Source organism: Electrophorus electricus, chromosome 4 (genome assembly GCF_041902795.1).
Source record: "Electrophorus electricus isolate QZ-2024a chromosome 4, ASM4190279v1, whole genome shotgun sequence".
Lineage (NCBI taxonomy): Eukaryota > Metazoa > Chordata > Actinopteri > Gymnotiformes > Gymnotidae > Electrophorus > Electrophorus electricus.
Genome location: NC_137500.1, coordinates 25155398 through 25175408, shown reverse-complemented (window position 1 = coordinate 25175408; position 20011 = coordinate 25155398). Strand labels below are relative to the sequence as shown.

The following is a 20011-nucleotide window of genomic DNA, read 5'->3' as shown; positions in this document are numbered from 1 at the left end:
TTACATTATTCTTGTCTTCCTTTTCCAGTGGCTTCATTATTATACTTTTGTAATATTTTTTTTTGTGTGAATCTCTAGTCACAAGTTCTAACAGCTATGAAAAGTATTACAGTATATCTGAATATTTAAAATGTATTTGAGGAAAGCAATACTATTTCTATGATTTCTTTATGTTAACCATCAAATGAATCTCATTCTGAGATTTAGTAGTGTAAAGGAAATCCTATGTGCTTCAGTGATTCACATACATTCAGCACTATCCTGTTCCCTAGGAAAAATGTTTATGTAAGCAAAGAACTTTAAGGGAGTGATACCGTAGATTAGATAAGCAGGAAGATGTATCTCGCTTTATTGCCTGCAATCGCTTTATTGCCTGCAATCGCTTTATTGCCTGCAATTAAGGGATGACAGTCAAGCAAGATTCTTACCAGCCGGCCTGAAAGAGATAAGCAACTCTTCTGTGATTGGTCAAGGCATACAGTTAGAATTGTATATCAAGCAATGCTCTGTATGACTCGGGGCTTCTCTTGGTAGTGAGCCCCACACTCTGTGGAATCTTTCTTTCCTATTAAACCCTTTTTTACTTATTATCCACATCTGACTCCCCGTTTCATTGAATTTCCACCACAGTAGTTATAATTTACCAAGAACTACCACATTAGCATATATTGATCATTTGTTTAAGAGCTGCGATAAATACTAACCTTTTCTTGTTATCTTCTATTATCACTCTTTTGCAATATTAACACTCATCTAGGTGACTTCTGCCACAGGTTCGTGGTCTACTGAGCAGTGTAATGCTTCTCTTCACTTCTTCAAAGATTAACTCATTCAGTTCTAACATCATTTCCCATTTGCCTGTCCCTGATTGGACCACAGGGATTCTCTCCTTAAACCCCCTGACAAATTCTTGACAACTTTCCTTCTCAATGACCCAGCTTTTATTTCTTAACTTAGGTCTAAATCTTTGCATCTTCTTCCCAAATCAATCATGATCCTACACCACTTTGTTTAAGCAGTTAAACAAAGCCACTTTGTTTAGACGAAACCACTTTAAACGGTTCTTTCATAATGAAAGAGAAAACAATCCTTAAGCAGGACATAGAGACACCAAAGCATGAATACAAATACATTCATATAAAAATAACCCACACAGAAGAGAGGAACAGAGACATATATACACAGAGAGGGGAATTAATTAATTAAACAAGACACAGGTGCGGCTGATATATATGATAGGGAAACAATGAGGTGGTTGGTTGACATGATGACAAGCTGGAAAGAGAAGCAAAAACACAGGACCATGAGGTGATCACCATGAGGAGGCAGTTGCTGGGAAGGTATAGTACCCCTCCTTAGCTCATGGATCCTGATGCGCATACTGGCTGATGACTGAACTTGAGGCCGGTGTCATGCTGCAGGATCCAGGCCAGGGACTGGAGGGAACCTGGAGAGAAACCCCCCCTCTGTCTGCCAGATGGTGACTCTGGTGTTGATGCCTGGGTCAAGAGAGAGAGAGAGACAAACAAAGTCCAGGCCATCTCCCTCGGCTAACCAGTCTGCCCAGGTGGTGGTCTGGCGGGAAATGGTCAACCCAGGGAGGACCCGACCCAGGAATTGTTCACGTGGAAATCTCCACTACTGTGAACTGATTTCAGTACTGGAGGCATGCTGTTCTTTGACATGCTACATAATAAAAACAATAATATAATGCATAGCTGTATTATTTTTAAAAGATATAAGGTTTTAAAAGTTTGTACAATCAAAAAGAAACTAAAATAAATGATTATGCAAAAAAGGGGAAATTACTGATATATGGTTTTTCAGTGGAAGTACTCAACACTCCTTAAGTTGATGTAAGGACAATGTATAAAGTAATAAATACAGATTTTTACATTATATCATAGACACTGGAATTATAGCACAGTTGTCGATGGGGGGGGGGCATCACATTGCTGCCTCAACATTGTGATGTCAGCCATCGACTTTGGACAGTGTCATCATCTAGTGGACCGAGCCTAGTAGCATCACAATTACAGACATTCCTAGCTTACAGTAATCTTTTTGAACACTTTTTACACATGACTGAGACTGCTCTTCTATGTGCCCTAAATGATCTTCTTAAACCTTCTGTGTCTCATTGCAGCATGATTGCCCTGTATATTTAAACCCCATTTATTCACAGTCCTTTCGCTGGTTCCCTCAGTTCTTTGTGTTGTTACCCTCTTACCTGTAGGATTGGGTCTGTGTTTGTGATCTTTGCCAGCGTGGTCTGTGTACCATCATTATAGTTTTGTTTTGTTTTGTTTCCTTGTTTCTTAATAAACAGTTCATGCCTGCATTCCCTATTTTGTCACATTACAGAAGAACCAACCACCACTAGGAATACAACAACCCGAGCCAACCATTTCTCAATGCTTCTTTTGTGGTTCGATATTCCCCCCCAAAAAAGTCAAAGAATGCTGAAACAAATGGCAAACTGCTCGTCAGTTTTATAGACAGTTTTATTTATCCTCCCTTCACGTCTCGCCTGACCCAGTGTTACAGTCATCTTCTGCCTCTCAGATAAAAAGATAATGAACACAAACATTTAACCTGGATACTTATCATTACGTTATAAAAACAAATTCTTTTTACAGTGTATGTGCAGTTTTTATCATCTTTACGATCATTATGCAGAACATGGCATGTTTTCCTGTCTAGGGAATATGCAGCTTACTTGTACAACTGCACCTCTTTTAAATTTATAATGTACCCCCTTTTCTAAGTTTACTTTTAACATATATAGTAATTAATTAAATAATATTCCTATTGAAGGAATCCAATATAGGAATATATTTTGTATAAACAAATGTAAACCTTTATTTTTAATGCAGCAATAATAGTCAAAAGTATACTGTACTTTAACCTATTTGGACATTATATCCATAAAAAGACCTAGATTGGAAAAAGACCAGTGCAAAAGCTGTGCCGCTTTATTAATATAGTTAAATGCATTTGCAATATGTAATTGAACACGGGAACCTGTTCTGTCTTGGGAGTATTTTGTCATCTATTAAAAGAAAAAAAATATATATATTATTAAAGGAAAAACAATAGAGAGATATATTAATAACAATAGAGAGATATATTAATAAACTACCAAAGAGATGCATTAATAAACATTTTATGTTCCCACTGGCCACACTGTACATATAAGCAAAAAGCCCAGTAAGTGCAATACCTCAGAGTGCAGTAGTGCCACCCAATGGATATTATTAGGTAAGGATTGCATAGGAAATGTTTAGAAACAAATGTCAATATTTGACTCCATGCTGCTCCTGACATTTGGCAGTGAAAAGTGCACCACCAAATTGACTCAGCCTCTCAGAGAGAAGTGAATTGCGTACAGAATGACTGAGACCAAGCAGGGATGACTAATGTGTCAGTAAAAGTGATTTTAAACTTTTAAAGATGCAGCCATTGAAGCAATGAACACAATGCTACTAAATGTAGAATACGACTATTAGGGCCTACCTATGCTTCTGCAAAAACATCAGTTTCAAACCTGCCTAGACTACCTATTCTGGGTGATAAACAGGAATTTTGTCATGGTGCTTATTTTCCGAGCGCTTTGTGAACGTTACAGCGTTGGAGGGCCGTCTGAGTGTGGGGTGAAAGTGCCGCGTACAGGTTTCAGACAACAAAAAAACTCAAAACGGAAAGTAGGAAACGGTGAACTGGTGAAATTCTGTGCGTCAAACTGTTCACAGTTCATCACAGTTTATTTCTGCATTTCCAATATTGGTCACTTTTTTGATTGGTTGCTTCCGATCTTAGTGAATTCTAAATTTAAACATTTTAAATTAAAATGACACAAATGCCTACTATAGGTATTTAAATAAAACACTGCCTTATGATCTCCTGTTCAAAAACAAATGTATTCTATTCCAGGGATAGAATTATTAAAGGATGGTTAATATTGAAGATGCTCAGAGCCAAATTTAAACACCTCACCCAATGCTTGTTTTCTTTACAATATTATAATTCCTAAAAAATATCCTTTTCAGCTCTAATTTGAATCTCTCTTATCAAGGCCTTTTCATATCATTTGCAGAACAATTAAAATAAAACAAAATAGCTGATATACACATATTTTAACATAGTTTACGTAACAACTCAAGAAAACAACTCTTCTCGGAAACCTATGAAGACGTCTCGGGAAAGTGTGCCCCCACTTAATATCATACCCCCAGCTCACACAGGAAAATTAGCTTTGAAGTTGCAAATAACGCACCCACATGCAACATTCTGGACAAGAGCTGGCCTTTGATTTCCTCTAAATCTGTTTCCATAATAACAGCCAATTTCTTCTAGCAAATGGCTGTCAGTTAACCCCTAAAGGTCAGGAATGTGTCACTGTTTCAGATTAAAAGTACAGTAAAAGCATTAATAGCCTTCACAAAGACTAGACCCCTCAATCTGAACCTGTCAGCACTTCATAACAGTGTTGAGAGCAACTGCTGATCACACCAAATGGTATGTACTCTATAGATTTACATTTTGGATTTTAGTGTAGCTATTTGTTGTCATTGATCAATTACTGTGTTGTAGATACTGTAATATGTTATGCATGAGTTACTATGCATACAATATTGCTAGTGTTACTGTATCAGTATAGTAAAGTTAAGGTTAATTAAATGATTGTGTGTTAACTCCAGAACCTGAGTAAGTGAATTTAAAATGCTTGCTGAATTTGTGAAAGTTTATGCATCCACCATGAAAATGTAAATGAATATATTCTGGATCTAGCATTGGTGTTCGTTTAAGTTACCACACCCAGTCATTTAACCCTTTAGAGCTCTGATTGTTGATTTGGATGTGCAAGGACATTTGTTTCCTTAAATCCTTTATAATGTGTAGTGTCACACAAGTTTGTTCAAATGGTGATCCACTGTGAATCAGTATTTACATCATAAATTTCATCAATGCGCACAGCAAGTTCACAAGGAACTGCATATTATTATTGTTGTTGCTTATTAACAACAATTATTATTCTGTTAGAAATGTTGGTTTCAGTGCTTCTGTTATTGTTTACCCCTGGCATTAGCTTGTCTAAAGCTATCATATGAGTCTGCATTAATCACAAAAAACATTCCTAAACTTGAATATCTTGTTTTGCTGATCACTACATATACCTATGAATGTATATAGGCAGTATGGCTATAAAACACTTCATTCATGAAAAACCAATGAACAAGTTCCAATCAGGAAACAGGATCTTACATGTTTCATAATCATTTTATTCTGTGCCAGGACAAAAGAAGTGATTAGATATACGTACATTATTTAAAAAAAACTAACTAGATATAGTTAACCTCTAAGCTACATGTTTAACACTCCAGGGGCATAAATGGGTCAAGATCACTGATAGTGCCTCAGATTCCATGTTAATGGGGCACATCCTAGTGTATGGAGACACCAAAAAAAGGCCATCCCCCGCCTACGCACTGCTGTCTTCCTGTACACTTACCGTAATGTCCGGAAGATCGGCCTGTTTCACTCTCTCGGTCTGAATAAACCTGAACAGTGAAACACTTGTGGTGTTTTGCACAACACTGATATCATATTTACAATGGCTTGTGTTTGCAAATGTATATAACTCTTATATGTATGGTGTGCAAGTATGTATTGCTTAATTTGTCTGTCATGTTTCTCTCTTAATCTATTGCATCATACACTTCTTGCTAAAATCTAGGCCTTTCAACAATAAAACAAATACTCAAGACATTTACTCATACTGAGATTATGACAGATTATGAAGACAAAATATAAGGAACTAACAATTACTCAGTCTTAAGGAATTAAACAGCAAAGCACCGCCAACCATCACAACAATCTTGTTTTTCTTGTTATTATTATTATTGTTGTTGTTGTTATAGTTATTGGTATTGTTGTTGCTGATGATATTATAGTGATCTGTATTGTACTATTGTATCAAAGTGTGTGAGACACTGTGTGGGTGAAGGCTGTATAATATCTATTCATCAAGTATCTTGATTAAAATGTAAGAAATTGTGAGCAAAATTAAGTGAAAACCATCAAATATTTTAGATACATAAATGTAAAAGAAGCGTTTAGACCTAAATGTGACTCAGTACGTTGAAAGTAACATATGAGTTTGTTTGATTAGTCAGTAAGGCTTGGTGTGTTTATGGCCATCTGCTAGTTTAGATTGGCAAAATGCCCTTTTTACACAACACAACTCGACCACTTCAATACCACGCATGTGTAAAGCAGAAGATGAACTAATAAACTAATCAATTTTTTACAGCTGCCAACACCCCCACTAAGATGGCATCCACAGGGAAGTAGAGTAGTTTCTATAGACTTCAGAAGGCAGCAATTTGATGTATTTGAATATAGTCTCATAAATGAGAAGGAAAGAGCATTAAAGCAAGGATGTGAAACTGTCAATCTTCACAAGCTACACATATAAACCCTTGGTTTCCTTTGACCCACAACTTAGATTTTATGCCCCATCCATCTTTGATATTCAAATAATGTGGTTTGCAGTAGCTTTTAAAGAAAAATGGTGAGTAAGAATTCAGTGTAGCAACCCACTGTTAAAGTAACCCCAGATTTAGACTGATTGCTTAATTTTAATGGAAATATGATAACTGAAACTAACTCTGAGGTTGACAAATCATGTACTATCCAAGCACAAAAATATCATCATTATGAAAATAATCAATAGAGAAGACATTGGCTAAGGTTTGGATGCCATAAGCCTTATTCTGTACTTTGTACATTTTTGACAGCTATGCAATAGATGTTGACAAGTCTCTTGAATAATAAACATTCTATGATCTTGTGATTGTAAATTTGTACCAACCTAAATCAAGTTATGGATGGTTAAGGTTTTGGATTCCTACCTTTACTTATCAAATATTTGGTGAGATAACCTATAGCTACTTTCAGTATTAGAGGTTTCTTTTAAACTGAAGCAAAAGTTGGCTGATTATTCAATGTACCTACATTTGCATCTACAATAATATATACCTCCAATGAGTTATTGTTGTTATTTTTGTGGTGATATAATTCCACTTTTTTCTCATAGTTGACCTATGAATTTTATTGTAAATGTAATTGCAATTTTCCTGTTGTTTCATGTTTTATAAACAAAATATGTAAACTCATCTTCATCTATATGAAACATTTTTTTTATCAAATGGATCTTTTTATCATCATCAGTTTGTTTGTTTGACCACATTTCTTTTTCTAGTGAACTATTGCATTTAACACTACCAACCACAGACAACTATGTCTCTTTCGTTCATATACACAGAGGCATGGAATCTGGCTCTATTGCCAGAGGAAGTCTGTGAACATGTAAATGTTACACTTAGTGTTAGGTTTTCATTTCATTAGTGAGCAATTACAATTATTAAACACATATGCACCAAAGAGCAGGATCATGGCAGAAAAATTAAGTCCTCACATAATTATAGGAGGAAAGTTGTGAGTCATTTTGTTTTTAGCTGAACACACTGCCTTCCATGAGCTGAGACAGAGACTCCACCTGTCAGAAGAGGAATCCCCAAAAAAAACTGCACAAGTTCCTTCTCCGCCGGTCTGGGGGTCACCTGGGCTTTTCCCTGAGATGAAGATAATATGGGCATATGACAGCCCTTCATCTCCACCCATCACTTCCTGTTCAGCAAAGACCATGTCCTGTGGTTGAACAAGGAAGGGGTTGTTTCACATGCTTGAAAGTGACCTCATTTCCTTTATTGTGGTGTGGGCGACGGACTGGTTCTATCAATTATGTCATGTTTATGAGGTATTGACCCACTGATGCCATAAGTGGTGATGACATACACAATCTTTAATGCTTATGTTGATGACATACACAATCTTTAATGCTTATGTTGATGACATACACAATCTTTAATGCTTTAATGTTTATGTATTTGAAAGGTAGATGCACAAACAGATGCAAAGTACATGGAGGAGCACTTATCAATAAATAAAAACAAATGCAACAGCTATTTTGTGTACGATTGCATTGTTTCAAAAAAATTACATTTAAAGAATTAAAACACATATATATTACACACACACACACACACACACATACACACACACACACACACACACACACATATATACATATATATATACATATATATATATATATATACATATTGTAGCAGTTTTATTGCATGCGTGACCACATGACAAAAACTATTTGATCTTAGAAATTCCAGTTTGCATAGACTGAAGAAGTCCTTAATGACCATTTTCAGTCCAGCTCATTCACCTTCCCCTTTTAGAGGAATATTTCATTACGAACATACTATTTTTATATCACATGTAGAAAAGCACATTACAAGGTCTTCCTGTTGTTTCTTCAATCAACATGTTGTGTGGGAAGGAAGTCAAAAAGAAAAAGCACCTTGTTACATTGACTTACACAGAGCTGCATATAGATCCTCTATACCCTTACTCACATACACACAGACCTACTGCTGATTCAGAATGAGAAAAGGAACTGAAAACACTTTGTAGTTTCCTGCCAAGTATGCAGAAAGTCTAGATCAGGTTCACACACATACGTATGTACATACACACACACACACACACACTCATACACGCACACTCTCGCATCCGTACACCCCCCACGCACGCGTCTTCGACGCACCTCTCGGCCGTCAGTCGTAACGGAGTCAACGGAAAAGAAAAATTCATTAGTCATTGTTTGTCCCTTTTTCCAGTCTCAACCAAGCAGTGGTTTTCCTGTGTCCCGAAGGATCCTATATAAAGGTAAGTGTACACCTGTAGCCAGTATGAGAGCCACTTAAAGCATCATTAATCCATTAGAGCTTGGATCAGTGTGAGTGAACAGCATAGGTAAAGATGAGGACGACATCTTTGTGTGTTTTGTGTGTTCTGCTGGCAATGGTATGCTGGGTTGAAACAATGACTGCTGTGGATAAAACCAACCATTTCAGAAGTACTATTAAACAAGCTATGGAACTTACCAAAAAAGTAAAGGTTAGTTGTATATTAAAAGTATGTGGTCAGGACTGCATTTGACAAAGGGCAACCCACTCATAGAATGAACTGATTTTGTTCTATTCCATTTTTGCAGCAGAATGACACCTTCCTCAGCTCACCCACCAATGACATTGAGGTAAGAGACGTTATATTTTTGCATTAAAAATTCAAATTTGTTAATCAGCTGACAATTAGGGATACAGTGATGCAGACAAATTAACCAAATGGTGAAAGTTTGCAAGCAGTTATCTATTTAAATAGACAAGAATGCAAAATATTGGACTAGAATGCAAAAATATTATCATTATATTAGCAAATTATCAAATTACTTTTTAAAATAAAATTATTTCACACAGTGATATGACACATGACATGATTCACTGTTGCAAAGGAGTTGATAGTATACAATGACTCATTCTTTGATGGTAAACGTATTTCCCTGAGCATCACATTAGCGAAGACAAGAGGGGCTCTTGACATTTTTACAGGCCTGTAATGTTTTCAGGGTTGTCTCGTTTTAATTTCTCTCTCACTTGTGAGCCAGAGTCAAACAGAGAGAGTAGCTCTTGCAAGCATTTGGAGAAAGTGTGCCTAGTTTAGAAGAACTCCGATGAGTAATAAAACAGCAGCAAGTCTATAGGCTGTTAGAATCGTTGTTTCACTCTTTCGTAGATTTGTCCTCTACTGAGTCCTCTGATCACAGCCAAAGGGGTGTTAAGAGTCTCAGTTGACTGATGCAGCTCAGTATAAGGAGTGACACTGCTGTCTTCTGTCTTTGATGGCGAACACAATTGTTTTTGTGAATGCAATCTGTAATCTGCCTGTTTAGTTTCATGTGGAAATAATGATGCTTCCATGTCAACTCTGTGAAGATAGTTTTAGTATCGGGGGAATTTCTAACAGAAAAGGAATGTTAACAGACTTTCTAAATCTTTCTAATTACTACAAATCAACTTGTTTACATGTATGATATATCGTGTGTTTTGACATGCGAATATGCCTTCAATTAATATGCTATATACAGACCTTAGGTATCTATATCGCATATTCGGACCACGTCACTGTTGTAACATATATCAAAGCATAGTTCAGTGACGTGTAAACATTTTCGTTTGTTTGCTTGTTTGTTTAGGATTGCTGCGCTCAGTCTGCGCTTCAGTGCTTCAGCTCACAGCTGTTAAAAATTCCAACCACTTATAAGACTCTTCTGCGCAAGCTAAACAAGAATCTGAGCAAGTCCGTCATCGTAAGTAGGAGTTGAGTTAACTTAAATTAGAGTGCGTATCGAGTCTGTGGCTTTACGTCATGTACTTTTTTATGCAGTATTATTCAATTACTATGTCTTTCATTATAATGTATTTATGTATGGCGGGGCCACTGGGTCTATGACCCATTTATGATGCTTAATAATCTTTATGGTCATTGTTGAAATGGAAAAGAAAATCACTAATTTATTTGCTTATGTTGTTATTCCTGTAGGTGGAAAGTGTAGGAAATTGCTCTCGTAAAGAAAGAGCTGTGAGTATTAACAAGATAACAGCAGCATTTTTGATAGGAGACCATAGTTCATCTAGACTTGCTCCCAGGATGGTGAACACTGATCTCTCTCTGCTTCACATTCCATTTCAGAAAGTCATTTGCAAGTCTTGTGATTCCTACCCAATGGTTGACAACAAAGAATTTTTGAAGAATTTATTGTCCTTTCTACAGAAGGTTAGTTTTCACCAACCAACAAGCTCCTCTAATCATTTCTTATCTTTAGTAAGTTTCCTGGATCGGGAAAATTCAAAATAAACATGTACCGGTATTTTTTTACTGACAAAAAAATTTGCTCCTACAATCTTTCAGCCTAATCACAACAAAAGGTCAAGTTGTCAGTTATAAAATGGAAACTGTGAAGCATACAGGAAAGTGTCATTGGATAACACTGTACATCTCTGTTGCAGGCTTTCAGTCGACTCCCTTAACAAAGAGTCTATAATGAAGATAATGACATGTGAATGTGTGGACTACACTACCTAATGAAGCCCGGGCACAGTCTCAAGCACTCTGGATTAGCCCATCTATTTATTGCCTATTTATTCATTCATTTCTTTCTTATTTTATTTTAGTGGCCTTTTTCATTTTAGAGTTTTTGGTATGTTAGCAATATGTTTAAGAGGAGGCCCTACTGCAAAATTTAAAATACTGTGTTAGAAGTATATTTCCAGTGATTATAAATGCACTATAATGTTGTAATATTGTGTTAGACATTTAGTAGAGGGTGTCAATCAACTAAAATACATTAAATACTGGTACTGAGAGAGGACTCGAACCAAGGCCTGATAGATGCTGCTATAGCACCCCCTAGTGTACATGCAAACTAATTATAGTTTTGCCCTTGTATGTTCTTTCTGAAAACAGCAACAAAAAAAAGTGCTTCAAATGTATTAATTGAAGTATTTTCTTAAATGAAAAAATGTCTCATAATGAGATCCACAGTATTACTGTATTCACAAGTATTCATTTCATGTGCATATTCTATTATTTGATATTTATTTGCAATTAAAAGTATTTTCAGAAAACATGAATGAAGTGATTGGTTTTATCACATGATCCCTACATGATTCAAATTTTCATGTTTTTTTCCCAAACACTATGATTATAATACAAAATGGATAGCGCAAACTGATTATTAATTATGAAGGCTTCTTTGGAACTTGGAGCACAGCTGGTCTGAGGGCATGTCACTCTAATCAGTGTTAGAAGTGTCACATCAACAGAAGTTCACAAGAAAGGTTGAAAGGACCTTAACATACACCTCACCAAGCTCTCATCAGCTAGGATAAAGACAGGAGGCCCTTGCATTTTGCTATTGTGGATCTGGCCATTCAGATGCCCTTGATCAGCGTGCTCAAAGGCACATGGATGCCTGTGGATCTGCCTGAGGCATTTATGTGCTTCCTGTGTGGGTTGTGACAGACACCACCAGCATTTAGGACTCTTTTGGACTCTAAGTGCCTTGTGTCACTGGGATTTTCTTTTCCTCAGATGTGGGCTGTCAAGTTGGTTACGACATATCTGCTACCAAGACTTCAAAGATGTTTGAAGCAATTCCGTATGCACAGGAACAGAGAGGACATAAGAGAAATCTGGAGAGGCTTCCTGGGGATCCTGGACAGGTGCAGGACTTCCCATGACTTCATCATCATCATCATCATCAGAGTCCCAGTATTTTCACTTTTTTATGGGAAGCACCTAATAGACCTGTCTTGTACCTCACTCACCTACTCTTATTTGCAGGCTGAAGATTTTCCACATGGGGGAACTACTAAACTATTAGCACCTAAAAGAACAGGTGCTATCTAAGACTAGTGGTTTGCATCAATGATACTGTGTGTCCTTCTTATACTTTATGCTTTACAGACTTTTTAATTTAAATTAACTAGTATGTTTAGTGCCATAAAGTTTTTAGTGTCACTGGTCTGTGTATGTTAGTGGATATAAGTGAAATTCATTACAACATGTAATGAAATGAAAATTTTAATGAAACATTTTATACATTTTTATATACATTTACTTAAATTATACACTTAATAATTGTTAGATAGTCCTATACCTTCTGCTCTGGAACAGCATGGGGGAGGATGGAAGATTTGGAAGACTTAAAAGCTTTCTATGGTTTCAGGCATCCACCCAGTTTGTCGGCTTCTTAGACAACCACTGTCTACTAATGAATGCTTTTCAAGAGAGTAAGGCTATAAAGCAGAGAAACAAAGTGTAAATTGTATTACTTTTTAAAACTACTATTGTTTGTTTGTTCATTCACATGCTTCTTTGTTTTTATTATTTTTGAAGATTAGGCAATATTCTTCTTGAAGATTAGGCAATAATTGTCTACAGAGTATATCTCTATTTAATCATGTTGTCCACTGGCAGAAGGGGTCACATCTCATGGCGTCCAACCACTGCACCAAGAAACCCAAGCTGAACTTGTTCTCTGAGGCATTCTTCTGGCCCAACGTTTCCTCCTTCCTGGCTACTGAAGGACAGGAGATGAGGGTGCAGGCCAGTCTCAGGAAGCTGAGAAAGGGCATGCCCCCAATTCCTATCACCTACAAAGGTTCACAGGAACCTCCTGAAGACCACGGTTGTGGGTAAGAGAGGAGAATTGGACACAAAAGAGGGTGAGAGAAATTTTCCTTTGCAGCATCAAGCCTTTAGTCACCAGGACTTTCCCTTCCAGAGCTGCAGGTTGCCATATCAACGGTCTCCTGTGACTTTAGTTTAAAGATCATTCTCTCAAATAGATCTTTGAATGTTTGACTTGTAACAGGCTCCCATCAAATGCCACCAGTGAAGCAAATGTGACATTTGGCCTGAATTATATAATCCCAACAGTACATGTAATTGTAGAGAAAGGGCAGATGATATACCCTAAAATTAATGATTATTATTTACATTACTTTTAATTATTATTTACATATAAAGCACCTTTCTCAAACTCAAGGACACATTACAGACAGATATCAGCGTCTTTTACAATCACACACTGATGAGAAGTGGAAGCCAATTTGCACACAGTGCAACTGGAAACCACAGCCCCTGGGGGACTGTACCAAGTGCAGGGGAAGGGGAGGAGCTTAAGACCAGGACAGAGCACCAACCATCACTGGGCATACACACACAAAGCACCAACCATTGCTGGACATACATTCACCTAACCTCCATGTTTTTGGACTGTGGGAGGAAACTGGAGGGCCTGGAGGAAACCCACACAGACTTGGGGAGAAAACGAAAACTCCACCCAGATAGGGACTCAAACCCAAGACCCTGGCACTGAGAAGCAGATGATATACTTCTGTTCTACCAGCACACTGAAAGAAAGAAAAGTACTACCTAATAGGAATGCTAGCAGCAGTGAGCGCAGCTTTTTAGGTGTACATCAGGCATGCAGATATCTTAACCTCTCAAAATGTATATACTCACTTCATAAACATCACTGACAAATACCAATACTGAGTAATAGAGCAGAAGTGTGAATTGGATGAATTGGAATATGGAGGTTGTGTCTTTGTAATTTAACTTGCTGTAATTGATCCAGCAAGGTAGTGATGACATCTAGTGGCCTTTTGTCTTAATTGCTATTCAACAATTTGCTTTTGATTAATTTGCTTTGGAATGAGTTCAGATATGTAGCCAGTTTTACAACATCCTCTTTTAAGACAAAGGAAAACTAAATTTATTATTGTATTCCTTCTTCCTTTTCCTCTTAATGAAAAGGGGTAATCATATGTCGACATGGAGGTTCAGTTTGCCTTTGTGCAGAACGAAGTGGATGAATGTACCGTCATCTTTTATATCACTGGAAGAATGACCATAACAGTACAGCATGTATTAGTTACATAACAGAAAAATCATAACTACTCAAAGGCAAATTTAGCTAAAGCCCCCAGTATAACCTTTTCTGCTGCATTTGAAAAGCATACAGTAGTCCGACACTGGACATCCAACATACACATTAATTCAAAGTCATTAATATGTCAAAACAGTGAAATATTAATTTTAATCTACTTCCACCTGAAACTGAATTAAATTGTTCTCCAATTTTGAAATCTCCTTGCTCAGTTCTCATGGCTACCAGTGAGGTAATAAAAAGTATATTTGTAGGACTAGGCATTACGTAAGAAGCCCTTCAGTAAAGCATAGGAATTGGAACACAGAATAGAGGCCTTTGTGGGTGCAGAGCAGAGGCTTTGATGCAGGTGGTTTCGAGGCCTCTTTGCATGCCTGCCATGCACACCTGTTCTCGTGAGAAATAACTTCATTTGTATTGGGAAAGATTGTTTTTATAAAACTTGAAAGTCTCATTTACAGTTCTGTGGCTAAGCAAGGTTTGAAATCTTATCACCAAGCACAGAGTGGTGCAGAAGAATAACTTTATCTTGCAGAATTGTGGTGGTGTTAAAGTTGAAATCATCTTTGCTTAAAAAAAGGAAAATCTTCCAAAGAGATTTAATGGTGTCAAGCTTCAACCTGCATGATAGGTAACTTACTCATTATTGGATCTCAGTTTGCATATATTGAATAATGTATGGATTGCACGTAATGGTGGAGCTTTCAAACGCTAGTATGTAAAAGAAGATGGGGCGATTAGTATGCCATATGCAGTGTGCGACCAAAATAAATTTGTCCAGTACACGAAAGATAACCAGATAACATTCTACTCCCACCAAATATTCCAGCGTGCAACCAGAGCTATCTTTGTAGTGTACTGCATCCCATCATGCAATGGTGGCAGAAAATCTTTCCCAAGTGGGTGGAAACTTCATACGGTCACATGACCTCATAGTATGGTTTGCATTTGTTGCATACTGGGTAGTATACTGAATACTAATACGGGGACCAGTATCTAGCATATATTGAGTGCAGTATGCGGTGTACAGTATGTAGTTGTCTATTTCGAACAGAGCCTGTGTGTGAAAGGCTTTGTTGATGTCATACCTGAAACATCGGCAACCAATGAAAGCAAAACCGAATGAAACTTGAAAGTGTGTACAAAAGTTCTTTGTAGATTGTAATACTTGATTAATGTGCAGAATCAGAAATGGAAAAAGCAAAACAAAAAAACGCCTCTTTTTTATGTACAAGAAAGCAGAAACAAGAATTTGGCCCAAATTTTGGTAACTCCAGAATAAATCATATACAATATGAAAATTGTCAGACATTTATGTCATTATATATGAAATGCTAGTGTATTGATACCACTGTTGGTATACCTATATCCATAACTAAAAAGAAGGTAGGGTCATGTTTCATTGCCATTTAGCTTGAGTACTACATAGCTAAGCACAAATTGAATGAATGCTAGCTGTATTTGACCATTCCTAGTCATGTCAATTAAACAAGATTCATAGTCACCTGGATCTTGCTTTTAGGATAGACAGAGTATTTATTTAGTTTGATATGTTTAAAGTGGGGGACACTTGGGGATGGTTGTAACAAAAAGGATCACTTTCACCAGTAAGAGATGACCTAAGAATTATATGATCAATTTCATGTGTTACCACTTCCTTCACGGCCTTGCATCTAAAATTGCAGAACTTCAAGTGTGAAGAAGTTTGCAGATTTTACAGCCCAAATACTGATTTAAGTAAGAATGTAGAATTTTGCATCAAGACTATATTTTTTTATTAGTTTGGATACTGTCAAAGTTGGAATTTTGTAGCTTGTATCATATAATGTATAATTAGACTCTTAGGTAACATGGGAGGCATTTCATCATGTGATGGGGCAGGAGGCTGTCAGAGTGATCGGGGTGAAGCACCCCAACAGACTGCACCCCCTAGTGGACACTAGGAGGGAGGCACCTCCTGGATGGACACCAAGTGCAGATGAAGTGATACAAGGAAAGGGGAGTAGAGAAGCGTGGCAGAAGCCGACCAGAAGGGAAAGGGGATAGAACTGAAAGAGTGGGGGAACTAGAGGGCACTGCTCTACCCGCTGCCCTCCTGCGAAGGTGAAAGAAGGGCGGGATTAGGCACACTTCACTAAAACAACCCAGGGATTGAACCGGGGTCAGCACTAGTCAAGAACCTCTACATTAACCGCCTCACTATGAAGGAGGGACAGAATGGCAAACTCTCCCCACAACACGCACGCACGCACACACACGCACGCACACACACGCACACACACGCACACACGCACACACACACACACACACACACACACACACACACACACACACACACACACACACACACACACTCTGTTTGAGACAATAATAGTCACCAGCAAGCTTAGCACACGTATCACACACCAAGGCTTTGCCAAGAGCGGCCTTTGTGAAGCTATTATATAGGATGATTCCACCTGAGGGAGATCGGGCTAACGAACTCTGATTAGCTCCCAGCTCATGACCTTCCTCTGGTGACCATTAACTGGCATTGCAAGCCACCAGTTACACATCAATGCTAATTTCATACCACGATGCTGCTACAGCTAGCTAAATAATGGCTGACAGAAGGGGGTGATGGTTGTTTTACCTTTTCAAAAAAGTGTTACTAACACCATAATGACAACTAAACATATTTTCTCCATTTGTTTTCTCTATTCTCCTTTTTTTGGGATGCAAAGACAGTGGGTGAGAAACCGATTGGGGTGTGTCTGCACACATGCTTAAATTTGTATCAGATGTGGCGAGGCAGAGAACGTAATGTCTGTTACAAACGAATATTCTGTCTGCCATGTGGCACAGAGCAGATACTGCAAGAAACTACATAACATCAGAGAGTGAGGACCAAGACAGCTGCCCAGTGTGAGCTATCACAGCTGTCAAAAAAGTATACAGTGTGCAGCAAGAGGATGCATTGACTGCTTACTTGACTGGGGTGGCAGACTGGTATTTTTGTATTTACTCTACGTGAGGCAGGCCTACTGAGCTTCTGACAGGTGCAGACTAGCATGCTTGTCCTAATTAGGCATGAGTTTTTAGTATATCACTTCTTTTATATGTGCGTTGTGTGGGTACAGTATGTATTGGATAAGATGTCTGTGAATAAGATTTTCATTCGTGTCTGGAAATGTGTCATGATCGTCTGACAAAGTAACTAACTGACCGACTATAGTTATGGGTATGGGTAGTGGTCACTCAGCGGTCAAGGTACTTCAGAGCTGCCACTACTGGGCCCCTGAGCAATTGCTCAAGTTGTACTCAGTCATAATTGTTGCTTGCGATAAAAGTGCCAGCTAAATGCTGTAAAGATATGTATTCAGGTGCTACTATTTGATATGTTAGCATATGTTCTCATTTACATGCATATTTTGTGGTTTGTTCTTAATTTTTAAGTCTTCATTTAGTGTTAAAACTTACCCCAATAGCAAGCATTTACCCAAGACCCTAGCACTGAGAGGCCAACATGCTGACCACCAAAAAAAGACACTAAAATACTTAGGCAATAATAATAATAACACTTATATAAACAATATGAACAGAAATAATAGTAACAATCACAACTTAATGATGTGAATGTCACGGAACGCTCTTCTCCCACGAGTCACGTGGTTTGGCCCGCCACCTGCAGTGGGAGGATCTTGCTTTGTGGCCACGCCTGCGCACACCTGCACATCGTCTTGTATTTAAACCCGCGTCAGTGTGTGCAGCGTCGATGGTCATTGTCAATGTAGCGTGTTAATTGTGACTCTATGTATCACTCTACGTTTGTTTAATATGGTGTTAAATGTCAGAAGTTGTTAGTGTGCTTGTGTTCATTGTTTGTGTTTATACGTGAGTGCCAGTTTAGTCCTCTATGTTTTATGTAAATATATGTCTCACACGTTAAGAGAGTCTGTGCGTCCTGCTCCACGCCCTTCAGCACACGGCTTACAACCGTTACAGTGAAGAATATGAATAGAAATAATCACAGAGAAACAAAGTAGACGGAACAGACAAAGTGGGGGAGTTATACTGGAATTAAATTTTTATCTCCAAAGCAAACACATGACATGGCAATGTTGTGGCTAGCATGTAATGAGAGAAAGTACAGAGCGCAAGTCATAATAGAAAAGCAGATTTGGTATCTGGATTTGGTGGTTAATGGTGTATCAATGTCCCAGGTGTGATGCAGGGCCAGCTTTGTGAAAGTTGAGGATTTCCTAAGGCATACAGTAAGCAAGAGACCTCATGGCAGTAGAGAATGGTCTTTTAAATTACTTTGGCTTGAGAGTCACTGAGACACTGAGACACTGTCATCTACGAGATTTAAATTTTCACTTAAAAATTAAATTGATTACAGTACACATATGATTAGTTGTTTATGAAAACATACCTCATACAATAAAATATTAAGCAATTATAAACCAATTTATATACTTTAAAGCATAGATGATGAGGAAAATCCTGGTTTCAAGCAGGTGTACATAATCTTTTGACTAGTACTGCTCATATCTGAGACATTGTATCTAAAAATATATAAATATATTTTCAACTACATTTAACGGAGAACAACAACTATGAAACAACTCTTGGTTTCTTTTCTTTTTATGCTTATTTGTTCATGGGGGGGGGGGGGGGGGGAAAGTTTGTAGCTATTCAATTGTTGTAAGACATTTAGGTAAGGTAAGTTGACAAATTTCTGTTACGGTTGGCCGCTCTTCCACCAGGAGGGACACAGCCACTCCTGCTCAGGATCACAGCAAACACCTGCCCCGCTCCCAATCACCTACCTACTAATCCCACTCACCTGTTCCTTGTTTCTCTCCCTCATAACTGAAACCCACAGAAACCCAAGGACAGTGCTGCGCATTAGCGGACTACGCCTTGAAGTAACCAGACCGAAAGCTACGCCAAATCCATTTGCCTTTTGTTTTTCCTCGGTCGTTAATTATCTGTGCTTTTGGCTATGGATAATAAGGAGCGCCTTCCTGTAGCCACGCCTCCCTGTCCCTCTGTGTTGCCACCTTCACAATTTCATTGTATGGAATGAACCAGACACTTGAGGTAATAAACATGTTGTTTACAGGAAAAAATAGGTTTAAACACTGAATTAGAAATATTAATAACACAAAACATAAAGGAACATGGAGATTCTGTATCCTTATAAAATGATTTGTGTACAGAGCAGAGGCCTCTGCAGGCTACTGCAAAGGATTCTGGGAAGGCTTCAGCTTACATACATAGAATATATATATATTTATCTTGCATATATATTTTTTTCTCTATGCACCCCTGTTTTCTTTTCCTCAGTTTGGATAGAGCACTCTCCACCATTTCACTGCGAGTTATACTGTGTATGACTGTGTATGACTGTGTATGAGACGAATAAACCAAACTTGAAACTTGAAACTTGAGCTTTCCTCTGTGTAAGGCACACTAGCGCTTACCGGAATTCTCGCTAGAGAATGTTAGCTTTAAGGGTGCCACAATACGAACCAAATTCCCAGGATGAGGGACCGCATTAGTATTTTTAAAGTCAGGATCTTAAAGAATAGT

At 37.9% G+C, this 20011-nt stretch overlaps 1 protein-coding gene across 2 annotated transcripts; it reads left to right on the top strand.

The window, feature by feature from the left end:
* Positions 1 to 8665: 8665 nt before the first annotated feature.
* On the top strand, positions 8666 to 11550 carry il21 (interleukin 21). 2 transcript variants are annotated; one of them, XR_004775748.2, is made up of 6 exons: positions 8666 to 8805; positions 9134 to 9175; positions 10172 to 10285; positions 10519 to 10557; positions 10669 to 10752; positions 10986 to 11550. XR_004775748.2 is itself a non-coding variant. In XM_035523694.2 (6 exons), exons 1-6 carry the CDS (start codon positions 8899 to 8901, stop codon positions 11004 to 11006), a joined length of 438 nt encoding a protein of 145 aa, XP_035379587.1. In that variant the 5' UTR covers positions 8840 to 8898; the 3' UTR covers positions 11007 to 11550. The 2 variants fall into 2 exon arrangements, 1 of the variants encoding a protein (XP_035379587.1); XM_035523694.2 differs by lacking the exon at positions 8666 to 8805 and adding an exon at positions 8840 to 9036.
* Positions 11551 to 20011: the final 8461 nt, after the last annotated feature.